Here is a 27,713-nt window from a genome sequence, read left to right on the forward strand (position 1 = left end):
GAGGCAGGGGAGGACTGGTCAAGGTGGGGAGGGGAAGAAAGAAAAAGGAAGGAGACTGCTTTTCAATCAGCTGCTTGGAGTAAGCCTGGGATCATGGCTCTTCTGTTTTCACCTGCCACAAAGATGGCCATGAAAAATATATGATTGGTGATTAATGAGACCAACATCCTTAGGGTTTTTTTTAAATTTTTATTTCTTCTTTATAAACAAATTGACATAAAAGGAATCTGGGTGAGAGCATCAGTGAGACCATGGGTAGCACTCTGTTCTGTTAACCCAGTGACAAATGATGTTTATGGACAATTTGTGAAATCAAACTCTTGGTCTGGGAGAGACCAATGCTGGCAGCAAGGCTGCTTCAGAGGTGCTGGCAGCCACACTGCCTTGTTTGTGGAGGAGTGGGGATGGTGAAAGAAAGATGAATTAAAGGAGAGGGAAGAAGATAGGAAAGAGGGCTGTTTGGCCAAACCAGAGGCAAGTTCATTGCTAGGTGCCACTGACTATCCCCCGAACTTGGGAGTCCCTGAAAGGGTACTTCTCAGTCTAGACATCCTTCCAAGCCCCACCACTCCCATCTCATTTTTCTTGGTTCTTACAAATCATCTGGTCCAAATCCCAGGGAGGCAGCTAAGGAGCAGAGGATGATGTGGAGGGGGAATATAAAGAAGCAGGATCCCTTGATGCCTTAGGCATCCTTGTTTCTTTGTGAGATTTTCTCATCAGATAAGTAAGAGAATCAGGACTGAAGGTAGAAAGGTAGAAGGTTCTGGGAATAGTCTTCTCTACTGACAAGGGAGTTAGACACCCAGGCTGCCCTTGAACCTCTTCTAAAGGACATTCTGGGCACTGTGGCTAGCTTTCTAGTCCCTCCAGAAGAAGAGCATTTTACCTTCTGAGTCCTCTGGAAAGGGGCTGAGACCTTCCAGGGCTGGGGCAGGGAAAAGGGAGGAAAGAGAGGGGAGATTATTGGCAGTCTCATTCCTTCTCCTGCCCACTTCCCAGCTTCTAGGTTGGAATGAATGTGAGCTGTGGATCACTGCACTGGTGCTAGAAAAAAATAAATAACAATAGAAAAGACTCTTACAAAAAGAAAACATTTGCACCATCAGTTGGGAGTAGCTAGGGGAAGGGTGTGGTGCCTGGGGAGGAGGTGGCCAGAGGCCCCAGGGGGTACTGTGGAGTGGGGCCATGCTGCTAACTTGGTAGAAAACTCCCAAAGTCTGAACTTATCAGGAGAGGGCTACTGGCAGTGGAGTTGGTCAGCACCACCACAAGACCTTGCATTCTTGTTCTTAAAGCAGTGCCCACAGTTTATAAGTTCCTTATTCAGCGGCTTAGTCCATTCCCTCCATGCAAGGCCACAGCACCCAGAATAAATACAAAGGGATGTGGGCCTCTAAATCATCTGTTGCTTTACCAGTTCCAGGTACCATCTAGCCCTGCAGGGAAGGGTTGGGAGTCAGCAGGTTCGGGGAAGGAGGAAGAGCAGCACCAGCCCTGAATGAGAAGGTAGCAAACTCCCCTGCTCCTCCAGAGGGATTGGCGTAGCCTGTTAATGGGTAGTTCCTTCTCTCCTTGGCCCTTCATGGAAGGGCATGTCATTGGAGGGAAAAGCACACATTTCAAAGTGACCAGATACCATGAGGAAAGGGGGAGGCAGGAGAGGACTGGTCAATGTGGGAAAGGAAGGAAAGAAAAAGGAAGGAGACTGCTCCTCAAACAGTCGCCTGGAGTCTCATAGCTCTCTGCAAAGACAACCAGTCAAGGAGTGGCATGAGAAGAAAGCCAGCTTGGAGGAAGAAAGCCAGTCCAGACATTCCTGACCTGGTAATAAAAAATCCAGGTGGCCAAACCTGCCATCCAATGCAATCCCCTCTGGAGTCTTCCAACGGCACAGAAATGGGATGGCGCTGCAAACTTCACCAGGAGCTGCCCATGAGCAAAACCATTAATTCACCTTTGTTGTTGGACAGCCCCATTCAGGGCCAGGGGCAGGGCCTGTTTTTCCAGGAACCTGCTGGATGCTGGGCGGGGGTCTGGAGGTGTGCGTGCGTGCGTGCATACGAGGGGCAGGGAGGGGTGCCTGCCAGACTTGGAGGCCCCCAGAATGGTGCTGCATTGTGCTGGGTTGCACTGAGCCATGGGGGGCCTCAAGCAGGTGTGAGTTTGGCCTCTGAGGCTAGGCAGATGGGACAGATATCCTTCTCCAGGAGTTTCTCAGAACTTCCCTTGCTTTAGTCTGTCAATGTGGTAGGTGAGCTTCAGCGCTGGGCCCAGTTTTAGACCCATGTACTTCATCATCATGTCACTCCGCAGGAGGAGCAGGGCCTTTCCGTCGATCTCCTGCCACCAGAGAGAGGGGAATTAAGAGGAGTCAGATGGTACTCTTAGAAATGGGCAGGTCTAACTGGTTATGGGAGCCCTCAAGTGTCAGATATCAAGTCTAGATTTGCTGCACCAGGTATCACAGGAGTGTTCAAGTCCTCCTTTCTTCTTCTCTAGGGCAACTTAAGTGTTAAGAGATAAACTACTCAACTAAGGCTCACATCAAAAATAGCCTTGATGATGACAGCAAGGTTTAATAAGAAGAATTTAGTGTTTGGAGTCTCAACTCCTTGGATTTAAACACTTATTGTGTTTAATCCTGGGCAAGTATATTTTTCTCATCTTCTACTTGGTCACGTGTAAAATGGAGATGATAAAGTTTATGCCACCTCCTGCATATGGCCCTTTATAGACCTCATTACAAAAGGCAGTTATCTGGCATCTGAGGCCTTCCAGCATCTTGTCACACCTTCACTCTCCATTCGTTGGCTTTTTTTCTCATTGTCACATGAACATCCCATTCTTCCCTTGGCCTGGAATGCCCTCTCCAATTCTTTCAGCCTCTTCAAAACCTATTCATCCTTCTGGGCATAGTTCAAGTCCCAATTTGCTAACTGGTCCTTCCATTAGATTTAGAATTTGTCTATCAATGAATTATATGTCTTCTCACATGAAGACACGGTGCAGACTTGGGTGGCTGTGGATCCTGGTCAAGGATCACCAACTTTTTGGCTCTGTGCAAGCCACTGAGTATCTTCAAGCCTCAGTTTCCTTTTCTACAAAGTGAGAATATCTACCTCATGGAACTGTTGGAAGGAAAGTTCTTTGGTCACCCCTAAATTACTACACAAATGAAAAGTTAAATGATTATTGTTCTTCTGTTGTTTTGTATATGCTGAGCTCTGTGTCAGCAAGAGCTAGGCCTTTCCCCTGATATTTACCAAGATATCTTTCCTGCTCCAGGATGGGCACCTGACAGGTGCTCAACTAAGTTAAATGTTAATAAACTGGCTGGTAGAACCTTGACCCATCAGAGGGGCCAATGCTGTATGTAGAATACAAGAAAAAATCAGTCAATTAATGAATAAGCATTCCTGAGAATGCCCTAGGGGTCTAGATTTATGCTAGCCTGTAGAGAAGTGGTTCTTCATTTTTTTATGTCAGAGGTCCCTTTGGGCAGGCTAATGAAGGCATTGGAGCCTTTCTCAGAATAATGATCTGTTGCCTACATTCATAATTGACAGAAATGCTGAACTTCGATTACATATTTAATGAAAATAAAGGTGTAATTTTCCCTGCCCATCCAAGTTCATAGATTCCCCTGAAATCTATCCCCAGATCTCTTGGGGATCCTTGAACCCCAGGTTAAGAGCCCTTGTTGCAGAGGATATTGGACAGTTATTAAACATAATGTCTGCCCTCCAAAAGCTTATAGTCAAGTTACTAAAACAAAACTAACACACATAAACCAGAATCTATCTGAGATAAGTTCAAGAGGAGAATTACATGTTTTCGAAAGAGATCGGCATGAGGTCCCAGCTGAGGATCAGCTTCTCTGACAAACTTCATCACATCTTCTACTGTCCAAGAGGAGGGGTCCCGGCTGCTCAATCGGGATGGGTCTCGGGATCCTAGGTATCGATCAGAACCTACCAAATAGGAGTATGAGAGAAAGTCAATCACATCTCTGCTCAGTCACACACAAAAATAAAAATGCTATAAGCTAGCAGTACTAATTTTTTTAAAAAAGACCACAACTTCCACATCTAAGAGTATTCACAAACTCTTATAGCTGAAAGGATCCTCATATGCTTTGTGCCTGAAGAGGAATTCACTCTACAATACATCAAGACTGATCAGTTTTCCTTAGATTTAAGGCCTCAAGTCATAAGGAACTTATTACTACAAAGTAGCTTATTTTACATCTTTACATTAAGCTGAAATCTATTTTTTTCTGCAATTTCTGCCCTCTGTAGTCAAGATCCCTCTTTCACATGATAGCCCTTCAAAAACTCAGAAGAAGCTCTCACATTACTGGAGTCGTTTTTTTTCTTTAGACTATGTCCAATTCCCTTATACTGGTTGTCCTGTATCATGATTTGGGGTATAGGACCAGAGTCTAGCCTTTTACAAATGCAGGTTTAAATAGCTGACCCAGTTTCCTAAAGAAGTGACTGCTATTCAGGAGATGTCCTGTTCTTTTAACTTCCCTGTTTTTGTCAAGAGCATCACCCTGCTTCCAGTTAGATATCAATGCAAGCTCTTTGCAAGGAGGAATAGCTAAGTAATAACTGACGGATTGACTGATGGAACTGAAAGGGACCTCTAAGAGACCATCTAATCCAATCTTTATAGATCAAGAAACTGAGGCTCGGGATGGTGAAATGGTTTAGGTAAACTCAAGCAACTAGATTTATGAGAGGAAATATGTTTAGCCTGTACAAATTAGACTGTATGGTATGATATATGTTTAGGGCCCCACTATGGCACATTATAGGTGTACAATACTAAGTAAGTTACTTAATATCTTGGTGCCCCTCTAAGATACTAGATCCTTAAGTCTTAAAGTCTAAATCTTAGCACCTAAGATAATAACTAAAATAATAATTTCTCTTATAATACCAAATTGCAATAGAGTTGTTGATGTCATTGATAGGAGTTCCTTACCCCAAAGAAATAATAGGTTAGTACTACTGGGTCTATGCACTAAAGAGATCATGAAAAAGGGTAAAAACATCACTTGTACAAAAATATTCATAGCAGTTCTGTTTGCAGTGGCAAAGAATTGGAAACTAATGTCTACCAATTGGGGAATGGCTGCACAAATTATGGTTTATGTACATAATGGAGCACTATTGTTCTATTAGAAACCAGGAGGGATGGGAATTCAGAGAAGCCTGGGAGGATTTACATTAACTGATACTGAGTGAGATAAGCAGAACCAGAACATTCTACACCATAACAGCAACATGGGGTTGATGATTAATCTTTTTTTTTAAGGTTTTTTTTTTTTTGCAAGGCAAATGGGGTTAAGTGGCTTGCCCAAGGCCACACAGCTAGGTAATTATTAAGTGTCTGAGACCAGATTTGAACACAGGTACTCCTGACAGGGCCGGTGCTTTATCCACTGTGCCACCTAGCTGCCCCAATGATTAATCTTAATGGACTTGTTTAGTGCAACAATCATGGACAATTTGGGGGTATCTGAGATGGAGAATACCATCTGTACCCAGAGAAAGAATTGTGTAGTTTGAACAAAGACCAAAGACTATTACCTTTAATTAAAAAAATCCCATTATTTTATTATGTAATTTTGAAACTTAAGGATATCATTTGTCTCTCAACACATTCAACTTTGAGCAATGTTTAGCATGGAAACAATGGAAATACTAACAGACTACCTTCTGTGGGGGTGGGGTGGGGGAGGGAAGAGAGATTAGGGGAAAAATTGTAAAATTTAAAAATAAATTTAAAAAATAATAACACTTAAAAAAAGAAATAATAGGTTAGGATTTCCCCCTCCAAAAATAGAAAACATTGATATAACATTATTAAAGAAAGTTTGGGGAATGTCAACTCAATTCCACATAACACTTACTAAAGTGCTTATTCACATTCAGTTAGCCATTGTGTGTACTTTGAGCTATACAGCACTGGCCTTGGATTCAGTAGGACAGGAGTTCAAATCCAGCCACAGACACATGCCTCTTATGAACTGTTTGACCTTGGGCAAGTCACTTAACCCTGATTGCCTGATATCCAGGGCCATCTCCAGTCATCCTGATTCATATCTGGCACTGGACCCAGATGGCTCTGGAGGAGAAAATGAGACTGGTCACTTAGCACAGCCTCCCCCTCACTGAAATCTGATTCATGTAACTTGTCATGGCATCACAGAGGTGATGCCATGGTTTTCTTCAAGAATGAAGGACAAAACATTAACTGGAACCGTTCTAATCAGAGACTGGCTGAGCCCAGGAGTGTCTGTTTCTGTCCTTTTCTTTCTGGTCCTTCACTCTCTTCTCATTTCTTGCACTGCCCTCTCTACTCTGAACCACCAGCTACCCTTACAATGTCCAACTATATTCTCTCCTATTAGGTGACCAATGGTGAAACTAGTCCTTGTCATATACTGCCATTACATAGGTGTATTAGGAATGAGAGATTCTTCAGCCTGTCCCATTGCCTAGAACTAAATATTGGACCTTTGAGCTCTCTCAGTCTGAGAGAGAAGTTAAAAACAAGGCCAGAACACTTGAACAGGAACCAGTACCCAGGATGACTATATTTTGGGAGCATGTCTGCTGAAGCTGAAGGAATTGGAGTAGGGTAGATAATAGACCTTTCTGTAAATGGGGTTAGGGATATTTCAAGTTAATCTCAAACTCTGGTGAATAAAGTTTCCCCATTACCTGCTTAAGAACCCTACTGACATACTCAAATCAGGATCAGTGGTAGTAGCATTCTGAAATTCTTCCTACTTTGACATTTTATAGTATTGGATTGAAGGCCAAATAGGCCTGGAAGAATGAGCAAAGTAGATACTAGGCTTATTTCAGTACTGTTCTGTATCTAGATGCTCTCTTTCCTCTAATAGGAAATGCTGTAAATCTCTGAGTGGATTTCCTAGGCAAGGCTAGTCCTACACCTAGAAATAGTAGAAAATGGTACCAGATGAGTGCCACTGACTGCTTTGGTACTTGAAATGTCCATTATTACTTGCTCTTTTCCTAGAAGGTTCTTGGCCAATTACCCTTAGTTATTTGAGAGCAGAATACATCAAAAATTATTAATCAATACACATAAAAGTTACAACATAATGAAATTGGACATATGAGAAGAGTGAGTTCAAGAAAGATTAAGTGACTTGCCCAAGGTTATGCTGCTTGTAAATGGCGTAGAAAGGTCTTGAATTCTGATCCTCTGACTCAAAATTCTGCATTCTAGGGGTGGCTAGGTGGCACGGTGGATAGAGCACCGGCCCTGAAGTCAGGAGTACCTGAGTTCAAATCCGGCCTCAGACAATAATTACCTAGCTTTGTGGCCTTGGGCAAGCCACTTAACCCCACTGCCTTGCAAAAAAAAAAACAACCTAAAAAAAAATTGTGCATTCTTCTACAAGCTCATTATGTCTCTTGAGAGATTATTTTCCTCTTCCTCACTAACATTCAATCATGAAGTCCTACTGATACAACTTTTGAAATATTTCTTCAAGAAAGGAAGACTAGTGGTACCTGATTTTAATATCTTATAAAGCTTTAATTTTCAAAAAAAAAGGGGAACAGGGTAGGAAATAGGAGGTTGATCAGTGGAACAGTTTAGGTACATAATATATAGAAACCAGCAATCCAGGATTTGATAAGTCCCCAAATCCCAGATATTGGGACAAAAACTTCAGCAGTAATTTTTCATTGGGGAAACTGGAGAATACTCTGGCAGATACCAGGTACAGAACAACATCTCATTTTGTATATCAAGAAAAGTTCCAGATGGGTACATGATTTATATGTTAAGGGTGACATCATTAGTAAAAGGAACATGGAAGAAATGACCTGTCAGATCTATGGAAAGGAGAATTAATGATCAATCAAAAGACAGAGAAGTTCACAGGATGTAAAATGACAATTTTGCTTACAAAAAAAATTAAAAAGTTTATGTACAAACACAACCAATACAGTTAGAATTAAAAGAGAAACAGGAAATTTGGCGGGGGATGGGCAATCTTTGCAGTGAGCCCTTGGAGACAGAGTTCCAAATTGTTTTCCAAAATGGTTGTACTAGTTCATAGTTCCATGAACTGTATATTAGTGTGTCTAAGATCATCAACTTTGACAGACTTAGAAAAGCTGATCATCACAATGACCAAACATAATTCCAAAGGGTTTATGATAAAACATGCTATCCCACAAAGGACTCATATAGGGAACGATTCAAATTTCTAAGAATAACAGTCATCACCTAATTGATAAAATGGTCAATGTGTATGATTAGGCAGTTTTCAGAGCAAGAAATACAATGACAAATCTTAGGTATTATACTCTCTAATACCTATTGGAAAGCAATTTGGAACCATGCCCCCCTGCCCCAAACTATTACACTGTACATGCCTTTTGATCCAGTAATATCAATACCAGGTCTATACCCTTAGTACCATAAAGGAAAAGAACCCATATGTACAAAAATGTTTGTACAGCTCTTTTCGTGTTAGCAAAGAATTGGAAACTGAGGCAGTATCCATCAAGAGAAGAATGATTAAGCAGGTTAAAGTATATAAATGTGATGAAATACTTGTGTGCTATAAGAAATGAGAAAGAAATGGTTTCAGAAAAATCTGATTCAAAGTAAAGTAAGCAGGGGCAGATAGGTGGCACAGTAGATAAAGCACTGCCCTGGAGTCAGGAGGACATGAGTTCAAATCCAACCTCAAGCACTTAATAATAACCTAGTTGTGTGACCTTGGGCAAGTCACTTAACCCCAATGCCTTGCAAAAAAAAGACCCCCCCCAAATGAAATGAGATTGAAGGGAATAATTTGTAACTATTGTAAAGATATTCAATTTTTGTTTTTTGTTTCCTTATTTTAATTTATTTTCAGTTCCAAATTCTTTTCTTTCTTCAACAACCCTCCCTCATTCCCTGAGGAGGCAAGAAATATGATGCCCATTATACATATGAAATCATGTAAAACACATTTCCATATTAGTCATGTTGCAGTAAAAAAGCAAGAAAAGTAAGAAAAATTATGCTTTGATAGATCTATACTCAGTTATCAGTTGTCCATCTAGAATGGACAGCATTTTTCATCATGTGTCCTTTGGAATTATTGTGGATCAGAGTTGCTAAGTCTTTCACAGTTAATTACATTACACCATTACTATAGTATACATTGATCTCTTGGTTCTTCTCATTCACTTTTTATCAGTTCATATAGATCTTCCCAGGTTTTCCTGAATTAATACTCATCATTTTTTATAGTATAATAGTATTCCATCACACAGTCACATACTATAATTTGCTTAGCCATTCTCCAGTTGATGGTTTCCAATTTTTTTTTTTGCCACCACAAAAAGAGATGTTCTAAACATTTTAATACACATGGGTCCTTTTCCCTTTATCTCTTTGGAGTATAGAACTAGCAGTCACAGTGCTGGGTAAAATGACATGCAATTTTATAGCCCTTGGAGGCAGAGTTCAAAATTGTTTTCCAAAATGCTCTTTTGCTCTTGGACCAATTCACAGTTTCACAAACAGTATATTAGTGTATCTAAGATATTCAACTTTGACAGACTTAGGAAAGCTGATCAGCATAATGACCAAACATAATTCCATAGGGTTCATGATAAAAACATGCTATCCTTTATAAACAGCAACACTGTGTGATGATCAACTATGATAGATTTGGCTCTTCTCAGCAGGACAACAAACAAAGATAATTTTTTTTAGTTTTTTTTTTTAAGGCAATGGGGTTAAGTGGCTTGCCCAAGGCCACACAGCTAGGTAATAATTAAGTGTCTGAGGCCGGATTTGAACTCAGGTACTCCTGACTCCAGGGCTGGTGCTCTATCCACTGTGCTACCTAGCTGCCCCTTTTTTTAGGTTTTTGCAAGGCAAACAGGGTTAAGTGGCTTGCCCAAGACTACACAGTTAGGTAATTATTAAGTGTCTGAGGCTGGATTTGAACTCAGGTACTCCTGACTCCAGGGCCAGTGCTCTATCCACTGTGCCACCTAGTTGCCCCAAACAAAGATAATTTTAAGGGACTTGTGTTGGAAAATGCTTTCCACATCCAGAGAAAGAACCATGGAGTTGAATGCAGAACAAAACATACCATTTTCACTTTTTAAAAATTTATTTTGTTTTTTCCTTCTCATGTTTATTCCCCTTCGGTTCTGATATTTTTTCACAAAATGACTAATATGGAAATATGTTTAACATAGTTGTACATGTATAACCTATATCAGATTACTTGCTGTGTGGGAAGGGAGGAGGAAAGGGAGGAAGGGAGAAAAATGTGGAATTAAAAACTTCTAAAAAGAATATTGAAAACTATCTGTATATATAATTGGGAAAATAAAAAATATGCTATCCACCTCCAGGTGGATAACTGATGGATTCAGAGTACAGAAGGAAACACGTTTTGCTCTCTTTTTCCTTATTTCTATTTGGGTACACAGTTAATGTGAAGATTAGTTTTGCATGACTGTACAGAATTTTAATGAGTTTTCTGTCTACTTGATGGAGGAGAAAAGAGGGAAAGAATTCAGAACTAAAAAAAATTGAATTAAAAATAAGAACAATTCAACAAGCATTTATTAAGTGTCATTTTATGTTAAGTGCTGAAGATACAATGACAAAAGTCCAACTCAAATGCCACCTCCTTTATAAAAGTATCCCTTTTACTCCAATTGTAATGAATGCCCAACATCAAACTCACATAGTGCTCCCAATTACATATACAGAGAGTTTTCAATACTCATTTTAGACGATTTTGAGTTCCACATTTTTATCCCTTCCTCCCTTCCCTCCCCTCTCCCCACACAGTAAGTAATCTGATATAGGTTATACATGTACAACTATGTTAAATATATTTCCATATTAGTCATTTTGTGAAAAAATATCAGAACAAAAGGGAATATAAGGGAAAAAAAATCATATACTTATGTATTAGTCTCTCTTTCAAAGAGTATTTATATATGTATATATATGTATATATATAGATAATATGTATGATACTTATTAGCCTATTACATTCTTCTTTATAAATGCTCAGATTTGTAAGAGTAGTGACTTTCTCCCATTCCTGGTACAGGTTCTGTACACAGTGGGTGGTTAATAAAAGGCATCATGAGCCTCACTGGCAAACACTATGGAGGTTCCAGAACTGGCCACCTAACCTCACTGCCTCCCCCTCCCCGACCCACAAGGAGGACTGAGGTCTGAGCACAGGGCATAGCTCCTCCACCACCACCTAACATGCCATAGTACTCTACTATCTCTTTTGTCTAATACCATTTATTAAGTACCTACTATGTATCAGGTGTCATTTTAGGTGACGGGGGATAAAAATACAAAAAATGAAATAATCTCTCCTCTAAAGCAGATTATTTCCCAATAAGGAAGACAATATCAATCAATGCAAATGTGTTTGTGTAACACATACAGAATACAAAATAAATACAAGGAACAAGGTAGGGAAAGAGAAGAGGAATCATGTTTGATGGCAGGATGAAGCTTGGGAGAGAAGGAAAGGCTCCATACTGAAGATGATTTTCCAGCTGCGTCTTGAAAGAAGAGAGGGATTTGATGAGGCAAAGGTAAGGGAACAAGGCATGGTGAGACAGTCAGTGACAAGTCAAGGAGACAGGAAATGGGAGTTGCATGTGTAAAGAACAAAAAGAAGGCTACTTTGGTTGAACCAAAGGGTGCAGAAAGGGAAGTGATATATAATGAGGTTGGAAAACCTTGAATAAGTCCTGTACATGAAAAATCTTAAAAGCAAAACAGGGGGCGGCTAGGTGGCATAGCAGATAAAGCACCGGCCTTGGAGTCAGGAGTACCTGGGTTCAAATCCGGTCTCAGACACTTAATAATTACCTAGCTGTGTGGCCTTGGGCAAGCCACTTAAACCCATTTGCCTTGCAAAAATAAAAATAAAAAAAAAAGCAAAACAAGGGAACACTGGAGCTGTTTTGTACAGCAAAGTCTTAGACAAACATGAGCTTTATGAAAGGCCATGTAAAAGATGAATTTGAGAAGGGAGAAACAAGGAGACTAGGAAGCCAATATTATAGGCTAGACAAGAAGTGATAAGGGTTTAAACCAAGATGGTGACTATGTGAATAGAGAAAAGGGGTCGAATGTAAGTGAATATGGTAGAGGGAAAAAGCAAGATTTGTTAACTGAATATGTAATAGGATAAAATGTGTGAAAGAATTTAAAGCAGGAAGAAATCTAACTCCATCATTTTACAGATTAGGAGACTGAGGTCCACAGCACTTAAATGATTTATTCAGGATTCAAGTTTAATATTCAAATTCAGGTCTCTGACCACAAATTCACTCTTTGTTCCATTGTGCTACTTTCCTACAAGCAAAATTATGATTCCCTTTTCTATGAAGAGAAAGATTTGAAGAAGCTCTGTAATATGTCTGAGAAAATGCAATAAATTGGTAGGGAAGCAGGGAATGACATACAGAATTTCCACCTGCTGCCATTCAACATAGCATAAAAAGTGTTGGAATTTAGAGTCACAGAACAATAGGATCGTAAACAAAGACCCCCCCCCCCAAATCTTTTAGAGATCTTCTAGTCCTACTGTCTCATCTTGGAGACAGAGATATGGGTTCCCAGAGAGATAAGGTGACTTCATCAAAATTATATAACCTGACTCTTAATTCCAACACGCTTTCCATGATATCACTGTTTTTGTTAGACCTGCTTCTTACCACCTCTAACTTAGGGCATTTTCTCTCTGGGCCTCAGTTTTCTCTTTTGTGAAATGAAAGGATTGTAATGGAATGATCCCTAAGGTCCCGGCCAACTCCAAATGCTAGGATTTTATAACTCCCATACTCTAGCTGTATTAAATTCTATTGCTATTTTAGCTAGTAGCATTTAGAGATTCAGAAACACCAGGCTTGGCATTTCATTTAGCAATCAAATAGCATCCTGAGTCCTGCTTGAGCTGACCTTCATCTTATTACCTACAAATTCCCTAAGTTTCACTAATATTCTGATTGTAGATTCAACAATATACTACTATGAAAGGGAAAGGTAATATGGTTTAATAGAAAACAATTCAGGGGTCAGAGCACCTAGGATTTAATCCCTTTATCTACCACATACTAACTGCCTACCCTTCAGCAACAAATATTCATTAGAGCCTTCTTAAAGAAAGGCACTGAAAAGTTCCCCTCATGGAATTTATAATCTAGTAAACTTAAGTAGGGCACAAGATCCTGGAGTCTCATCTCAAGGATGAGAAATGATTATTATTTGTTTTTTGTTTAGGTTTTTGCAAGGCAAATGGGGTTAAGTGGCTTGCCCAAGGCCACACAGCTAGGTAATTATTAAGTGTCTGAGACCGGATTTGAACCTGGGTACTCCTGACTCCAGGGCCAGTGCTTTATCCACTGCGCCACCTAGCCGCCCCGAGAAATGATTATTATTATTACTTCACAGAGTTGTTTTGAAAAAAGAAATGAGAAGCCAGTAAAGTACTGTGTAAGCTTGCATTTGTATGATTTGTAAAGTCCTACACATAAATAAGTCACTATTATGTCAGGCAGGTCCCTTTTAGATATTATGTTAAATACTGTGTTAAGGAAATTGCACAGTTCAAATACTAAGGAGAATGTAAGGCCCTCCTATATTTTAATTAATATACATATAATATGCCTAATATAGCAAAGTATACATACTCTACCTACCAACCCTTGTCACTACTTTCTCATAGAAGGGAACCAGGATGTCTCTGCCTTACAGGTGAAGCTCCTGAGATTGTTCTACACTAATGTACGGCACATCAGGGGCCTACTGACATGCTCTGAGCCCACCAGAGGTTGCTCCATAGATTTGAACATTTTTATACTCAGTCTAATTCTGCCAAGTGGCTAGATGGGAGTAACTATTATTTCAATTCCTGCCTGGTTCAATCTACTCTAAAGAGAACAACTGACTGGGATAAATGTTGCAGACACATTCCAACCTGTATAAAGGATGGCTCCTTCCTTTAGCCTAAAATCAGCCACCCATTAGGGCACTACTAGGGCTGTTACTCCAAGCATTGATGGAGCTAAACACCAGCTGGCTCTTTAGAGGTTGATCTGTACTTGCTGGGTTTCTGACTGACCCTAAGGCTATCCCAGCTTAAAATGCTCCTAATGCTGATTTTTGAGTGATGACAGAATTTTTTCAATATTACAAAGCAACTTGAAGTTCTGCTTGCTAGAAAGAATTGTTGATGAGACCAGTGCTAAGGCTCAAGCGCTTCAAATGCTTTTTTTTTTAACCTCAGTAGAGTACACCACCTTTATATCTGAGGCCAGTATTTTCTCTTGTTTTCCAGCAGAGGGCACCAATTCCAAGCGGTTAACAAACCCAGTTTGAGAAGGACAAATCCTGTTTTCCAGCAGACTGAAGGTATGACAGATACAAGTCCAAACTCTTCCATGGAGGGTTAAGATCAGGTGAGAATGCAGGTGATAAGGTGCCTAACCAGCAGATGAACACAATCCTTAGCAAGCGTTATCTTCTCTTCCCTCTGATATTAATTGGTCCTACCAACCTGATAAATCCACAACAAAAACAGCTTTTGTGCCTTTCTTCAGAAGGGCTTTCAAGGCAAAGCAGTGAGGATGACCTACAGGGTAGGTCAAACAAGAGTCGTCCTGAGCAGAGAGCAGAGATCTGTATGCATAACAACAAACAGATTTTTGGTAGCATTTTGTGGTTTATAAAATGCTCTTACAATAACTTTGTGAAATAGGTAGCACAAATTATCCCTATTTTTATAGGTGAAGAACTGAAGGTTGAAGTTAAGCATGGGGAGAGAGAAGACAGGGAGGGAAAGGTGTCCTTGGATACTGGTGTACTTCATACCAATGAAGAAGCAGATTTCTATTTTGGAACTAAGTTTGCTCTAAGGAGATCCAGATAGGCAATATTAGATGTGACTGAAGTAATGAGGTAGTTTTGTCAATAAATATGCATCCTAAAAGATGCAGCATGATTTATAGTAGAAACAACCCTGAATCTGATACTAAAGGTCCCTCCTAGTTCTAATTCTATGGTCCAAAATCCAGTTGAAGAGGTAATCATGGTCAATGAACGTGAACAAGAATTCCATCTATAGTATCCCCAGCAAGTGATGTAACTGTAAACTCAATTACTTCCTGTGACAGTCCATTCCAATTTGGGGTAGTTCTAATTTTCAGGCAGTTTTTTCCCCTATCAAGTCTCTCATCCACTTCCACCCACTGGTCCCTAACTCTGCTCAGTGGGGCCTCTTTTACATGTCAGCACACTGCACCTACTTCAACACAGATATCATGTTTCCAACTCATCTTCTCTTATCTCTAAATTCCTTAAACTAGTCCTTTTATGGCACGTTCTCCAGTCCTCTCATCACAGTGGTCATTTTCCTCTGGAAATGCTCCAGTTTAGCAAGATTCTTTCCAAAAGGTCTGCATGTTCATCCATTAATAGAGGACAGTGGGACTATGACCTTCATCATTCTGGACATAGTGTCTCCAATTTATGATAGGTTTTGGATGATAGGAGCATGACTTGAATTAATGTGTAGCTACTAAAATGGTCATTTTGATGGGGAAAATATCTAATATGAATTCTGTTCTCATTACTTTTAATCTCACTGCATCTAATGGAACTGACGCTCTCACTTGTTTAGTGCTTTAATGTTTACCAAGCATGTTTGTGTAAGGTACATTGTAACATTACTATTATCCTCATTTTACAGATGAGGATAAGTGATATTTCTATAACTGAGAAGAATTAGGGTCACATTTACCAATTTAGATTCCTATGCTCTTTTTCACACCATTAAATTGTCTCAGGAATAATGTGTTTGGTATAAAAGTTACTTCAGGTCACAAAGTGGCAAGTACGCTATGAAAGACCCAAATGCACAGGGAGAAGCCAACTATTTGTCCAGGAAGGGAAGTCTATATTTGAATATTATGAGCTAATGAAAAATCCAACTTATAAACCAAGGATCATTTTTTTCTGCCACAAAATTTCCAAATTCTAAAGTGAAAATAATTACAAAGAATGATAGCACTGGGGTGGCTAGGTGGCGCAGTGGATAAAACACCGGCCCTGGACTCAGGAGCAACTGGGTTCAAATCTGGTGTCAGACACTTAATAATTACCTAGCTGTGTGGCCTTGGGCAAGCCACTTAACCCCATTTGCCTTGCATAAACCTAAAGAAAAAAAAAGAATGATAGCAGTGAGGATTACAATGTATACGTTGACCTTGAAACTTGTAAGGCTTCTCCAGATGAGAGAATATATTGGAAGAAGTAATTACATTTGACTGTTAATGATTTTTATGTTTCTATTTAGAAAGCTCATAATAGTGGGAAGGTACTGAACAATACAAAGTACAATTTTAGAGCTGAAAAAGACCTTAGAGATTTTTCTAGTCTAACCCCTTCATTTTATAAATGAGGGGACTGAGGCCCTGAGAGGGGAAATGATTTTCCCAAGGCTGAGACTAGAACCCAGGTCTCTTGATCTCCACTGCAGGTCCATTCTCATACATTATGCTGCCTTCTAAAGAGCAAAACTGAAAAATTGAAGGATGGGAGGGGGAATAGCAAGCAGGTCCATTCTCATACATTATGCTGCCTTCTAAATTTCAAAATTGAAAAATTTAAGTATGGGAGGGGGAATAGCAAGCAGAATCAAGGAAAGGAGAAGGGTACAGAATTAAAATCTAGAAGAGAGAATTCTGTTCTCTCTGGAGAAAAGACCTTCTTAAATTGCCAAGCTCTAGGTGAACATCTCTCCAGACCACAGGTCAGGCTTGCACTAATCAGACAAGAGAGTAGCATACCCATACAACATTAACATATACATACACAGATACTCATTTCTGAGCTTCCTTTTGGATGATGGCCAAAAAAAATGCCACTACTAAAAGGACTGAGAGTCAGGTTTGCTTGGATAGTAGGGAGGAAGAAGAGAAAGAAAAGTACATGCACAGTGGTTTCAACTCTAATAAGAATCTGATCAACATATGTAACTAACCCTACTAGCTTTAAGTAACTCTGAATTATTTTTTTAGGAGACAAGTCACTATTAATTGAACATGTTACTTGGGAGAGAGAAAAATTACAGATACATGCAGATAGAAGTTTTACACAAATACCTTTGTCATGAGGAACTCAAGATACTGTACAGTAGTTACCTGTTATCAATCCCTGAAGGATCTCAGTACTTTGGCAAGAAAACTGCTAATTTTCTTGGAAATCTCCCAAGAATACTCTTGAGAATCATCCCTGATAATATTCAGACAGAAAGGGGTTAGAAGATTTTGTTCTGGGAGAAAAATGTATGGTCCCTTTTATCCGAAAGGAACCTTGGAAATCCCTGACCTGGGAAGACCAGGACCAAATGCAATGCCAATCAATCCACTACATCTGTAGTTTCATAACTATGGATAACTGTACTAAAACACATCAAAATGCCTAATATCACCTTTACTGTAATGTGCCCCCTGATTCCCTGATTCAGAAGTGACTTCTTATTCTTTGCCATTCATATATGCCACTCACCATTCTTTCCTCCCCGCTGCCTTGTGACCATATCTTGTTATACATCACTCCTCTTAGCACACTCCAGACTGGCCTTTTGGTTTCTCACAAGGCATTCTGGCTCCCATCCTCTGGTCTTCACATTGGCTATCTCTCATGCCTACTCCCTGCTCTCCTCTGTCCCTCTTCAAGCTTAAGTACAAGCTTCTACATGAACTCACCCTATCTCCCAACTATTTCAAACTATTATGTCCTAATTTTGTATTTATTTTGTATATAGATGTATATGTCTACATGATGCCTTACCCCATAGAATTTAAGACCCTTAGAGAACATGGATTGTTTCATTTTTTAATGTACCAACCTAGCCCACAGGCTAGCACAGAATAGGGACTTGAAAATGCTTTTGATTGTTTGACATCATCTTCCCTGTTAAGAATAGGAGTTCCACCATGTTTTAGTCTCAGGATTTTGCACATAATCAGGATTCATTATGAAATGCGTGAATGAAGTTCTGTTAGCCAGAAGGATTAAAAATCTCATCTACTTGCATTACTGGGAATGCCAGGTATAGTCCTGTTCCACAGGTGATTAGAGACTGGTCTCTGGGAAATGAAGTTTCTTGAATGGCAAGGCAGATTCTAGTTCCAGTTTACATTCCAAGGGGTCTTGATAATTCAGCCTCCCTTTTTTATCATGATGTGCTTTGGGAAGGCTATTTAATTACAATATCCCAGTCCTGTCCATTGCCTGATCTATAGGAAACCTGATCAGAACAGAGCTCTTCACTCCCTGTAGATTTTGATGCTGGAGGAATGCTTCTTCATACTAGCATTGAAGTAAAGGAGAAACTGATGAGAAACTGTGACTTTCCCCTTCAAGGAAAGAAAATAGTGAAGAACCAAAGGAATAGCTGAAGTGGCAACACAATGATCTTGCCCTCCTTGAAAGCATTTCAAAGTCAGAAGCCCTTTTTCCCAATGCATACTCAGTTGGGAAGGTCATTCCAGGAAACTTGAAGGCTCTTACCTCTCCTGAATGTTTTCAGAGTCTGGCTCCCCTCTGAGTGGTTCAGAACGCAGGGCCCTGCCTTCTTGGACCTCTCTTAGATGTGCTTAGTCACTTAGGCAGCCACGTGGCACATGCTTCCCTGCTATGAGTCTGCTAAGTCAACTTTAAAAAGTGATTTTCCAACCCAGTCAAAGATAGCAGGGAGCATGAATTGACTTGCATGAAGTGTTGCGGTGAAGGAAGTTTATTTGGTATATGCCAAAAGAAACATAGCACAGCCAATCATTAGGAAATAAGTTTCTCATCGGTATTCTGAGGCTAAATTTCCCTGTTGGATAGAAATATCCATTCTAGTTCATAGCTACCAAAATTGAGACAAGAATAAAATCACCTGAGTGGTGTAAAGTAGAAGAATTGTGACTTCCCAGATTCTCAGCATGGGGTTCATTGAATCATCTATTTGTGCTTATACAGACCCAGAGGGAATGAGAGGAAGCCCAAAGAGTTGAGAAGATTAAAGTCCAGGAGAAAGCAAAAGAGGGGGATGAGACTTACTCCCCAAAGCATGGCAACAGTAAAGGGACAGAAAGAAAGTCTGACATGGACTAAGAAAATCTTGGTTGAGTCCCAGCTTGACAACATAGTAGCTGTATGAGCTTGAGCAAGTCACTTACCCTTTTGGGGCCTTAGTGTTCTTCTCTGTAAAATGAAGGGGTTGGATTAGATGAAAGGCCCCTCCCTTGCAGCTTTGTGATTATTCTGTGATCTGCCCCTAGAAAGTAAAGCTCTCCTCTAGGCATGGATGCCCCTTAACTAGGCCAACCCAGAGCTGCCTCCTCCAGCCTCCTGACTCCTTCCACCAGCCCGAGGTGCTCTCCAAGCCTAGGCCCATCCCAGCTCCTACCTGGTAGGTACCTGTCGTGGTCGTACTCAGTGGTGGACAGCTGCATGTGATTCTGCGTGAAGGGCTGGTTGCCGAACAGGTTGCTACTCCGGAGGTTTCGGCACAGCTTCTCCAGGAAGCGAAGGACGAAGGTAATGCTGTTGACCGCTGGCAGGTTGAGGGTATGCTGCTCCCGGTCAAATACAGCTACAGAGTTAAGCAAACACGGCAGAACACATAAGCCCCATGGTGCAGGAGGAGCTGGGGCCGCACTGCTGCCAACGCCTGCCTTTCAGTGTCACCTGGTTAAACAAAGGCAAGTCAGAGCCACTGATATCCACCCCCCTGGTGGGCTGAGATGGGGGGGGCTCCTGCTCCAGAGGTCCTGAATTTGTGATAATGGGAAGAGTCAGGACAGGTCCACCCAGGGCTGCAAACAAAATCTACCCAACCTATAAAAACAACTAGGAATATATCTGCTCCTCCATCAGCTGAGTTGAGCCTCAAGGGGAAAAAAAGAATCTGTTCTTTAAGGAGCTGTCTGCACAAGTCCCACTCAGAAGAAGATAAGACACACTGCAGAGAAGAGGGGATAATCCACAAGACCAGAAGGAACTATAACAATTTCCAGTACAGATTGTTAAAAAAGGGTCCTTTCTAACAATTTAAGATGTACAAAATTTTTTTTTAATCACAATAACCCTATGAGCTAAGGAATGAAAGTATTCTATGATCATGTTTATTTTATAGATGAACAAACAGAGGCACAAGGCAGCAGAATGACTTGCCCCTGGTCACAAAACTAGCTCACAGGTGAGGAGGGGGATGCAGTCCAGTGGGAAGAGTACTGGGTTTGAAGTCCTTAGAGAAGGATTCAAAATCCAGCTCTGCCATTTCTAGTCATGTGTCCTTTGTTTGCCTTTTCACCTCTTAGTATTCTCTACAAAACAGGGATAATGACACTTTATTGCCTACTATATGGTGCTATAATGAGAATCAAATGAGATGAACATGTAAAGCAACATATAAATGTAGGTTATAATTATGAATTCCCAAACTAGTGTTTTTGCTATTGCATCATGTTACAGTGAGTGTCCAGGGCCTGGACAGTCTAATGGGCAGATGTATATGATCTGGTTCTGTTAAGGTGGTATCTAGGCACTGATAGCTCTGCCAGGCACCAGTGAGGCTTCTCACGGTTAGATGTTGTTATTGGGGGGGAAGTGGGGAGAGAGAAAAGGAGAGAAACAAGGGACAATCAAGTGGGTATTTAGAGGGCAAAGGATATATCTCCTCTTGTTGGTATTCATCAGAGCTGCTGAAGGGGAAAGAGATTTGGAAGAAAATGAAATGTAAGTTTTGGAAAAATAAAGGTGAAAATAATCAAGGGATTTTATGATGCTGATCTAGGTTCTAAAGTGAGTCCAGAGAAGGAAAAAAGAACTGCTTTGCCCTCCTTAGAATAGGACACATCCTCTCTTGTGCTAAGAGAATAAGGACATAGCAAAGCTAGGTTAAAGGTACTGTACTCTCTGAGAGTGGGAAAGAAAATTCCCAAATAGTTTGGAGAAATTAAAGATGCCTTAAAGATACCCATTTTTGGAGAACTCTTCAAAGTGGTATGCTATGTATGAAGAGGAGAGGATAACATTCACTGAAGCATTTTGGGGCAGAGGCAGGTAAAAGTGGTAAAATGGAAAGATTTAGAGGCCTATTCACCTGATTCAAGTAATGAACTATCATTGTATTGGCCCAGCAGTTAGGAAAAAGGTTCAGGAATGTGGCCAGGGGAGAGCTGGGGAGCTTATTGCTCCTGAGTGGGGAACCTTTTCCTACAACCACCTCATTTCCTAAGAAACCTTTTCCCACTTTACTAAGAGTTAAAGAGGTGAGGCAGATTAGGAGATACAAAGCAGGAAGAAAATTCCTGCCCTTCTAGCTGCCTAGGGCCCTGGCCATGCCTGTAAATGAGGGAAGGGCAAGGCTCAGGCCCCAGGCAGATAGGAGAGGGTGCTTACCTGAGATGACTTCCCCGCCATGGCCTTGCTTGAGGAAGCTGAAGACAGTCTTCTGGTGGTAAGCACAGTCAATGCAGGCCTGTACTGCTTGCTGCAGGACCACTGAGGCCCGTGCTGGCCCAAAGTGGTCAGGCAGTTGCTGGACCTTCTTTTTGTCCAAGTGGGGGCCAGTGCTTCCATTCTTGTTCAAGTAGATGCAAACTACAGGAGAAAAAGAAGCTGTGGGACTCAGACAATAGAGATCTTCCACCTTCACTTTCACGTCTCAGTCTCAATTTGTTTGCCCACTGCAATACCGCAGAAGATGGAGGGGGGTGGAGTGGGAAGGAAAAAAGGAAACTTATCCCCAGCTGGTATTGGCTCCATGATCAAAAGTTCTAGAGAAATGCCTGCAGGGGAAAATGATGTTGTCAAAAAGCCAGGACCCCAAATGACAATTATCTTTCTCATACTGAAAACAAAATTCCTAGCAATCCCCCAAATGTACATTCTTACAAATCCTTCCTGTCCTTCTCTCCATATATCCTCCCTATCTCTTGATCACTGTCTGCCTTTCTACTTCCTGAGGAGTGTGGAGGACTAGGAGTGAGGAGGAAAGGGGAGGAGACTAGAGCATCAGGGATGGGGTGAAGAAGTAAGTTCTATGAAAGAAGAGTAAAGCTGAGAGGCCCTTCTTTCCTTGGTCACCTGCTTCATTCTCAAACCTGGAGTTTCTTGCTGAAAGGGTCAAAAGGATAATAGACTAAACTTCTAGCTCAAACTATCGCTGTTCCTCTCTGAGACAAGAATATGTACAATAGGCTTAATATCAACTAGTGATGATGTACAACAGCCACTCATTCTTTTAATTATAAGTGCATTTATGCAGAAAATTTCACATTTATGTGAAAAACATTTGGTTAAATAAAAAAATTCAAATTCTATCTTTTTGGTACATTATTTTCATGTATCTTTTTATTGTTTTTTTAAAATGTCTTGGTCTTTAAAGGACTTTCTGGACCTTAAAATGGATCTGTCTGATGTTGGCACACTAGCCAGGAGAGAAAAATAAAAATAAAGGACACTTAAAAATGACAAGGAAGATTCTGGACTTGTCAATCTGAACTGCTTCTGCCATTTTAGTACTGGTTTTTGCTATTTCCACCAAGGCATCCCAAGGAGGAGAAGGCCTGAGACCAAACCAGGAGACCTTTTCTTCCATCTTTTAAGGGAAAATCAGGGCACACTCTCAGGACCTTCCTGAATATCAGGACTTCCCAATGGTTAACATTAATGCTCATTTAGCTTGTCTTTCCAAAAAAAATCCAAGGTAGCTTCTGATCTGCAGGGCCACTTTCCAGAGCCAAGGTAAAGGGCCTGAGGACTGCTGTCTGATAAAATTTCTTCTTTCCAGCTTCATCAGCTTAAGAATAATATCAAGAATAATGTTGGAGTTCAAATCTGGCCTCAGAAATTTACTAGCTGTGTGATCCTGAACAAGGCACTTAACCCTGCTTGCTTCAGTTTCTTTTTCTTTAAAATGAACTAGAGAAGGAAATAGCAAACCATTCCAATATTTCTTCCAGGAACACCCAAATAGGGTCACAAAAAGTTAGACATGACTGAAAAGACTATATAACAATAATATTTATAGTAAAAATAAAAATCTACTCAATAAGAATCTGCTACCAATATTAAAAAGACAGATAATCTCTTAATTTTAAAAGTTTTAAAATTATCTTCTGCAACAGAAACTTTGTTGAAATGAGCTTAGTCTTTGAAGATGACTTTTTTGAAGGGCATCTCATTTGTACAAGTTCTTGTATACTTGTTAAAAAATTAGTCATGTTACTTTATACCTAGACCTACTTAGTTAAGTTTTTTTCATTTTATCTCCAACACTTAACTAAGAACCATCTTGACTTAGAGAGGGCACTTAATGAATGTTTATTAAACTGAATTGAGTTTATTTTTCACAATAGCCTCTTTTCATGAATTCCATTTTTGAGACCAGCAGGACTTACTTGGCATTTCCTGCTTTCTTATGCCTCTGGATCTTCATTGAAGATTCTTCCCCAAGCCTTGTAAAGCATCCCATCCACATCTCTGCTTATGAAATTCTTTATCTTCCTTCAAGACCCAACCTTCAAGAAGCTTCCTGAATTCTCCCAAATTAGAGTGATATCTTCTTTCTACTCAATTTTTTTTAGACATTTTGTATTTCTCTCAATCATTGTACCTTTGTCACAAACTTCTCTTTGTACATACTGAATCTGTCTTATTAGATACATTTCTCGAGGGTATGTGTCATTTTTCTTGTTTGTACTCTCAGCAGTAAGCATAGCACATTGGATGTAGTAGCTGTTTAATTAATATTTATTGGATGAATAAATGTGTTAAGAAAAATTTCCTCACAATTGATGGAATCTCTTGAAATTTCTTGAGTCTTAAAGACTTGATTGTTTAAATACATGTAAAGCTAACAATTTACCTTGTACAGAAGGATTTTGAATCCCAAGTAGTGCAAAACTCAAAGAAGTCATAGAATCACATGTTAGAGTTAGATTATTCAGACATGATTTTATTCAATCCCTTCATGTATAGAGAAGAAAACTGAGGCTCAGAGAGGAGAAAGGATTTGGCCAAGGTCACACAATGCATGACAAAGGCAAGCCTAGATCTTCAGACAGACACCCAGGTTGGTGCTCTTGAGTTGATCCTGGATACCAGACCAAATATTAGAAAAAGTCACTAGTCTTGGGATATTTGGTCTATAATTGAGTTTTTTTACCTGTTGGGGCCTGCATGGCTGAGCTGGGTATAGTAGCAGCATCCTGGGGCACAGTGCTGGTGTCTGGTTCAGGGGTACTGGTGGTCGGCGAAGTGGGTGCTGGGTTTAACAAAGTCCGAGGTTTTCGCTGCCAAAACAGATGGAGAAAAGTTTGCCAACTGCATGTATCGGTGTGTCTTTTCATCCCTTTATCTTAAGCATTTACTCTCCTGACACACTATAAGCATTTTATACTTTTGAATTCTCTCTAATGCCCTAAAAATGAAAGATAAACAATAAATATTTGTTAAATAAGCAAAGGAACAAAGGAACAAAATCCTCTCCTTCCACCTCTGTCCACAAAGCCAGAATTTAGCTAATCCCAAAGGAAAAAAATCCAACACTGTCATAGTAAAGTTGAACCTGAAATACATACTTTTTCAATCTTGTATCTGCTATATTGTCACTACAAGGTCCTTGGCACCACCTGCCTAGATAATGAAACTATGACTTTAGCCAACAGCCTACTCTTTCTTTCTTCCATTCCAAACCATCAGATTAGTTCATGTTACATCTCAGTTCAAAAATTTTCAGTGGCTCCCAATGGATGCTAATTAATGTTCAAATGTCTTGCCTGGCATTCAAAGTCCTCTACAATTTGGTGTTATCTTCCTTTTCTAACCTTACCTCATAATATTATCCTATAACAGTTACACTCAAAATAAAAATGGATGCAATTTTCAAACTACTGACTCTGTTTCAATGCCCATGATGCCTATGATGTCTGTCCATTTTCTTTCCCTGCTTGAAGTCCAACCTAAATCCCAGTTCTTCTAAGAATCCTTTCTTAATCCCCCAAAATATGACTTTTCTCTTTAAACATCACATACCACTTTTTTCATATTTCTCTACAGCACATATCAAGTATCGTGTTTTATATGTGTTATACACTTCTCCTAGACAGTAAAATACAAGAAGAGTTCAAATTTTATCTTTGCATCTATCCAACATCTAGCTACAATGCTCTACTCTATCAAGTACTTACTTAACAAATATTCACTGAAATGAATGAAAATCCACCTCCCTCTGTCTCCCTAAACATATGACTAAGTAGCTATATGATCACAGAATTAGAGCTGGTAGCAACTTTGGAGGCCATCAAGTCCATCCCCCTTATTTTACACATGAGTAAACTGAGGCACAGGGAAATTAAGTGATTTGCCCATGTCACACTGCTAGGAATGGTCTAATGCCTTATCTACTTTTATTCTTTTACTACTCTTCTTCCATACTTCACATACTTTCAGTTTCTCAAGTTATTACCTCTGACTTCTCTCTTAACATATCCAATCATCTGCCTTTTTGGCAGCTTATACTGCTTATAATTCTAGAGTGTCTTCCACAATTAACCCCTTCTCTCTAATTACATAGTTAACATATTAGTTTAGGATCCTTATTACCCTTCACTTGTATTTTTCCAAGTCTTTTAATTAGTCTCCCTGATACAAATCTTTCTTTACTATGGTTCCTCTCTAAACTATTAAAATAATTTTTCTTAATCATAGATATGACCAAGGTCCACCTCACTCAATTTTAGTGGCTTACTAGTACCCTGGAATAGGATATAAACTTCTCTACTTAGTTTTAAAACTCTTTACAATGTGGTCCCACCCTTTCTTTCCAGACTTATTGTACATTATTCCCCATCATGTACTGTCTTGTCTCAGCAAACTGGCTTTTTCTGTTCCCCACACACAAATCTCATTTTTAGTCTCCTCTGTCTAGAATTTATTCTGTTATTATCTCTGCCTCAAGGAATCCTTCTTTCAAATGGAACTCAAGCACCACCTTTTACATAAACCTTTTCTGATCTCCCTTGCTGCTCATGCTCTCCTTCTCAAAGTACTTTCAACAACTGAATTTATTCTGTTTATACTTATATGTGTACTTGTCTTCTTCCCATTGGAGTGTAACCTCCTTGGGATAAAGGATTGTTCCATTCATTTTCTTTGTATTCTCAGCACCTAGCACAATACTAGCACACAAATCAGGGGCTTAAAAAGCTCAATGAATGATTGATACATACTGGGAACAGAAATAAAAAGCATGGAGGAAATGAAATCCAAAAGAAGTCATATACCATAGGGAGGCTTCCTGGAGTAGGGAACTCTAAAAGATGACAAGGGTTCTTTTCTGAAACTTTTCCAAAAGAGAAAGATTATTACTCCTAAGGAGCAATGCTTCCCAAATGGCCTAGACACATTTTTGTAAGTAACCTTTAAAATAACTGACAGGTCCTCTACCTTCTGAGGATTTTATCACCTATAAGAGAGAGGGAGAACTCAAAAAAGATGAATGAGCATACCCACAAGTATAAAACAGCATAAAGTACACACTCTACTCAAGTATTAGCATATGCTCTACAGAGTTAAACAATACAGTCTAGTATGTAGTATATGCTATGTTCTATACATCATAGTTATAAGTGAAAACAATTCATTTTTTTTTTTTGCAAAGCACTTTGTAAACATCCTATCTGATTCCATCGTATCTTTATGAGTCAGGGAGTGCAAGTTTTAACTTATTCCTACTGAGAAGAGAAGGGAACAAAGGCTCAGATGTTAAATCACTTGGTCAAGGCCACAGAGACATTGAGTACTCACAGTTGAGATTTGCAGCCAGGTCTTCTCACGTTCCTCCTACCCCTCACTTCATCACACTAATGTGATGAGTAGGAGAAAAGACAGAGGGAATAACTATATCTTCCTGTGAGGCTTGGGAAGAAGTGGGACTTCAAAGAAATTTCTGGCTGATAGAAGGAAGCTGGGCAAGCTGGGAAGTATACAGGATATGTAAGCAGAGGTGGCCAGGATCAGTAAAGAAGGAACATTCCAATAGGATGGGGCGGGGGGGGGGGGGGGGAGAGAAGGAGATTGGATCATCTTAAGTACCCTGGTGAGAGGTCTTAAGCCTGAGAATGCATTGCCCAGCTGTTGATAAACCAGGCAGCAAAATGACTGTTCAGGTATTCAATAGGGTTATAGATAGGGGACAGAGGACTTAGTAGGCAAACCAGTAAAAAAGGTGGTTGTAATAACTGATACATGAATAATCCAAGCACAGACTAGGAAGAGGTACTGGTAGATGATGTTTTCTGAGTTTTCTTGGCTCAAAAATGGATATTTGTTGAATGAATGACAATAACGTATGAATAAAATGTAGGAAAACACAATAGGCTTTACTTACATACTGGATGTGAAAAAATGAAGGAAATGAAACAATGTTTCTTGTTTGAGAGGTGGGTGAAAAGTGAAGCACAACGTAACATAAAGTCTATTTGGACATTCAGTTCACTGAGAGTTTTCTATCTGTAAAGCTAGTGCACTTGGGTATCAGAAGTTCTCTATCAGATCTAAGTTCTGGCTTGAAGTAACTTAAACAAGGAGTTCAG

At 39.9% G+C, this 27,713-nt stretch overlaps 1 protein-coding gene and 1 long non-coding RNA gene across 19 annotated transcripts in view; one reads left to right on the top strand and one right to left on the bottom strand.

Annotated features, from left to right (window-relative positions):
* The window catches only part of LOC141508823 (uncharacterized), a 71,397-nt gene that overhangs the window by 15,090 nt on the left and 28,594 nt on the right, over positions 1-27,713 (top strand). For 4 of the 6 annotated variants that reach the window (XR_012474510.1, XR_012474506.1, XR_012474508.1 and 1 more), the window contains 2 exons: positions 11,488-11,639; positions 14,393-14,466. This is a non-coding gene — a long non-coding RNA (uncharacterized LOC141508823). The remainder of the gene's footprint in view (positions 1-11,487; positions 11,640-14,392; positions 14,467-27,713) is intronic. The other 2 variants (XR_012474511.1, XR_012474509.1) reach the window with 2 other exon arrangements.
* SCMH1 (Scm polycomb group protein homolog 1) overlaps positions 984-27,713 on the bottom strand; it is a 156,500-nt gene continuing 129,770 nt past the window's right edge. For 8 of the 13 annotated variants that reach the window (XM_074217760.1, XM_074217759.1, XM_074217758.1 and 5 more), the window contains 5 exons: positions 24,284-24,410; positions 21,514-21,714; positions 19,517-19,702; positions 3,832-3,974; positions 984-2,343 (listed from right to left, as the gene is read on the bottom strand). In XM_074217760.1, coding sequence (XP_074073861.1) covers positions 2,218-2,343; positions 3,832-3,974; positions 19,517-19,702; positions 21,514-21,714; positions 24,284-24,410 — 783 coding nt within the window. In that variant the 3' untranslated portion in view covers positions 984-2,217. The other 5 variants (XM_074217765.1, XM_074217767.1, XM_074217768.1 and 2 more) reach the window with 5 other exon arrangements.

This window comes from Macrotis lagotis, chromosome 1, assembly GCF_037893015.1.
Source record: "Macrotis lagotis isolate mMagLag1 chromosome 1, bilby.v1.9.chrom.fasta, whole genome shotgun sequence".
NCBI classification, from domain to species: domain Eukaryota; kingdom Metazoa; phylum Chordata; class Mammalia; order Peramelemorphia; family Peramelidae; genus Macrotis; species Macrotis lagotis.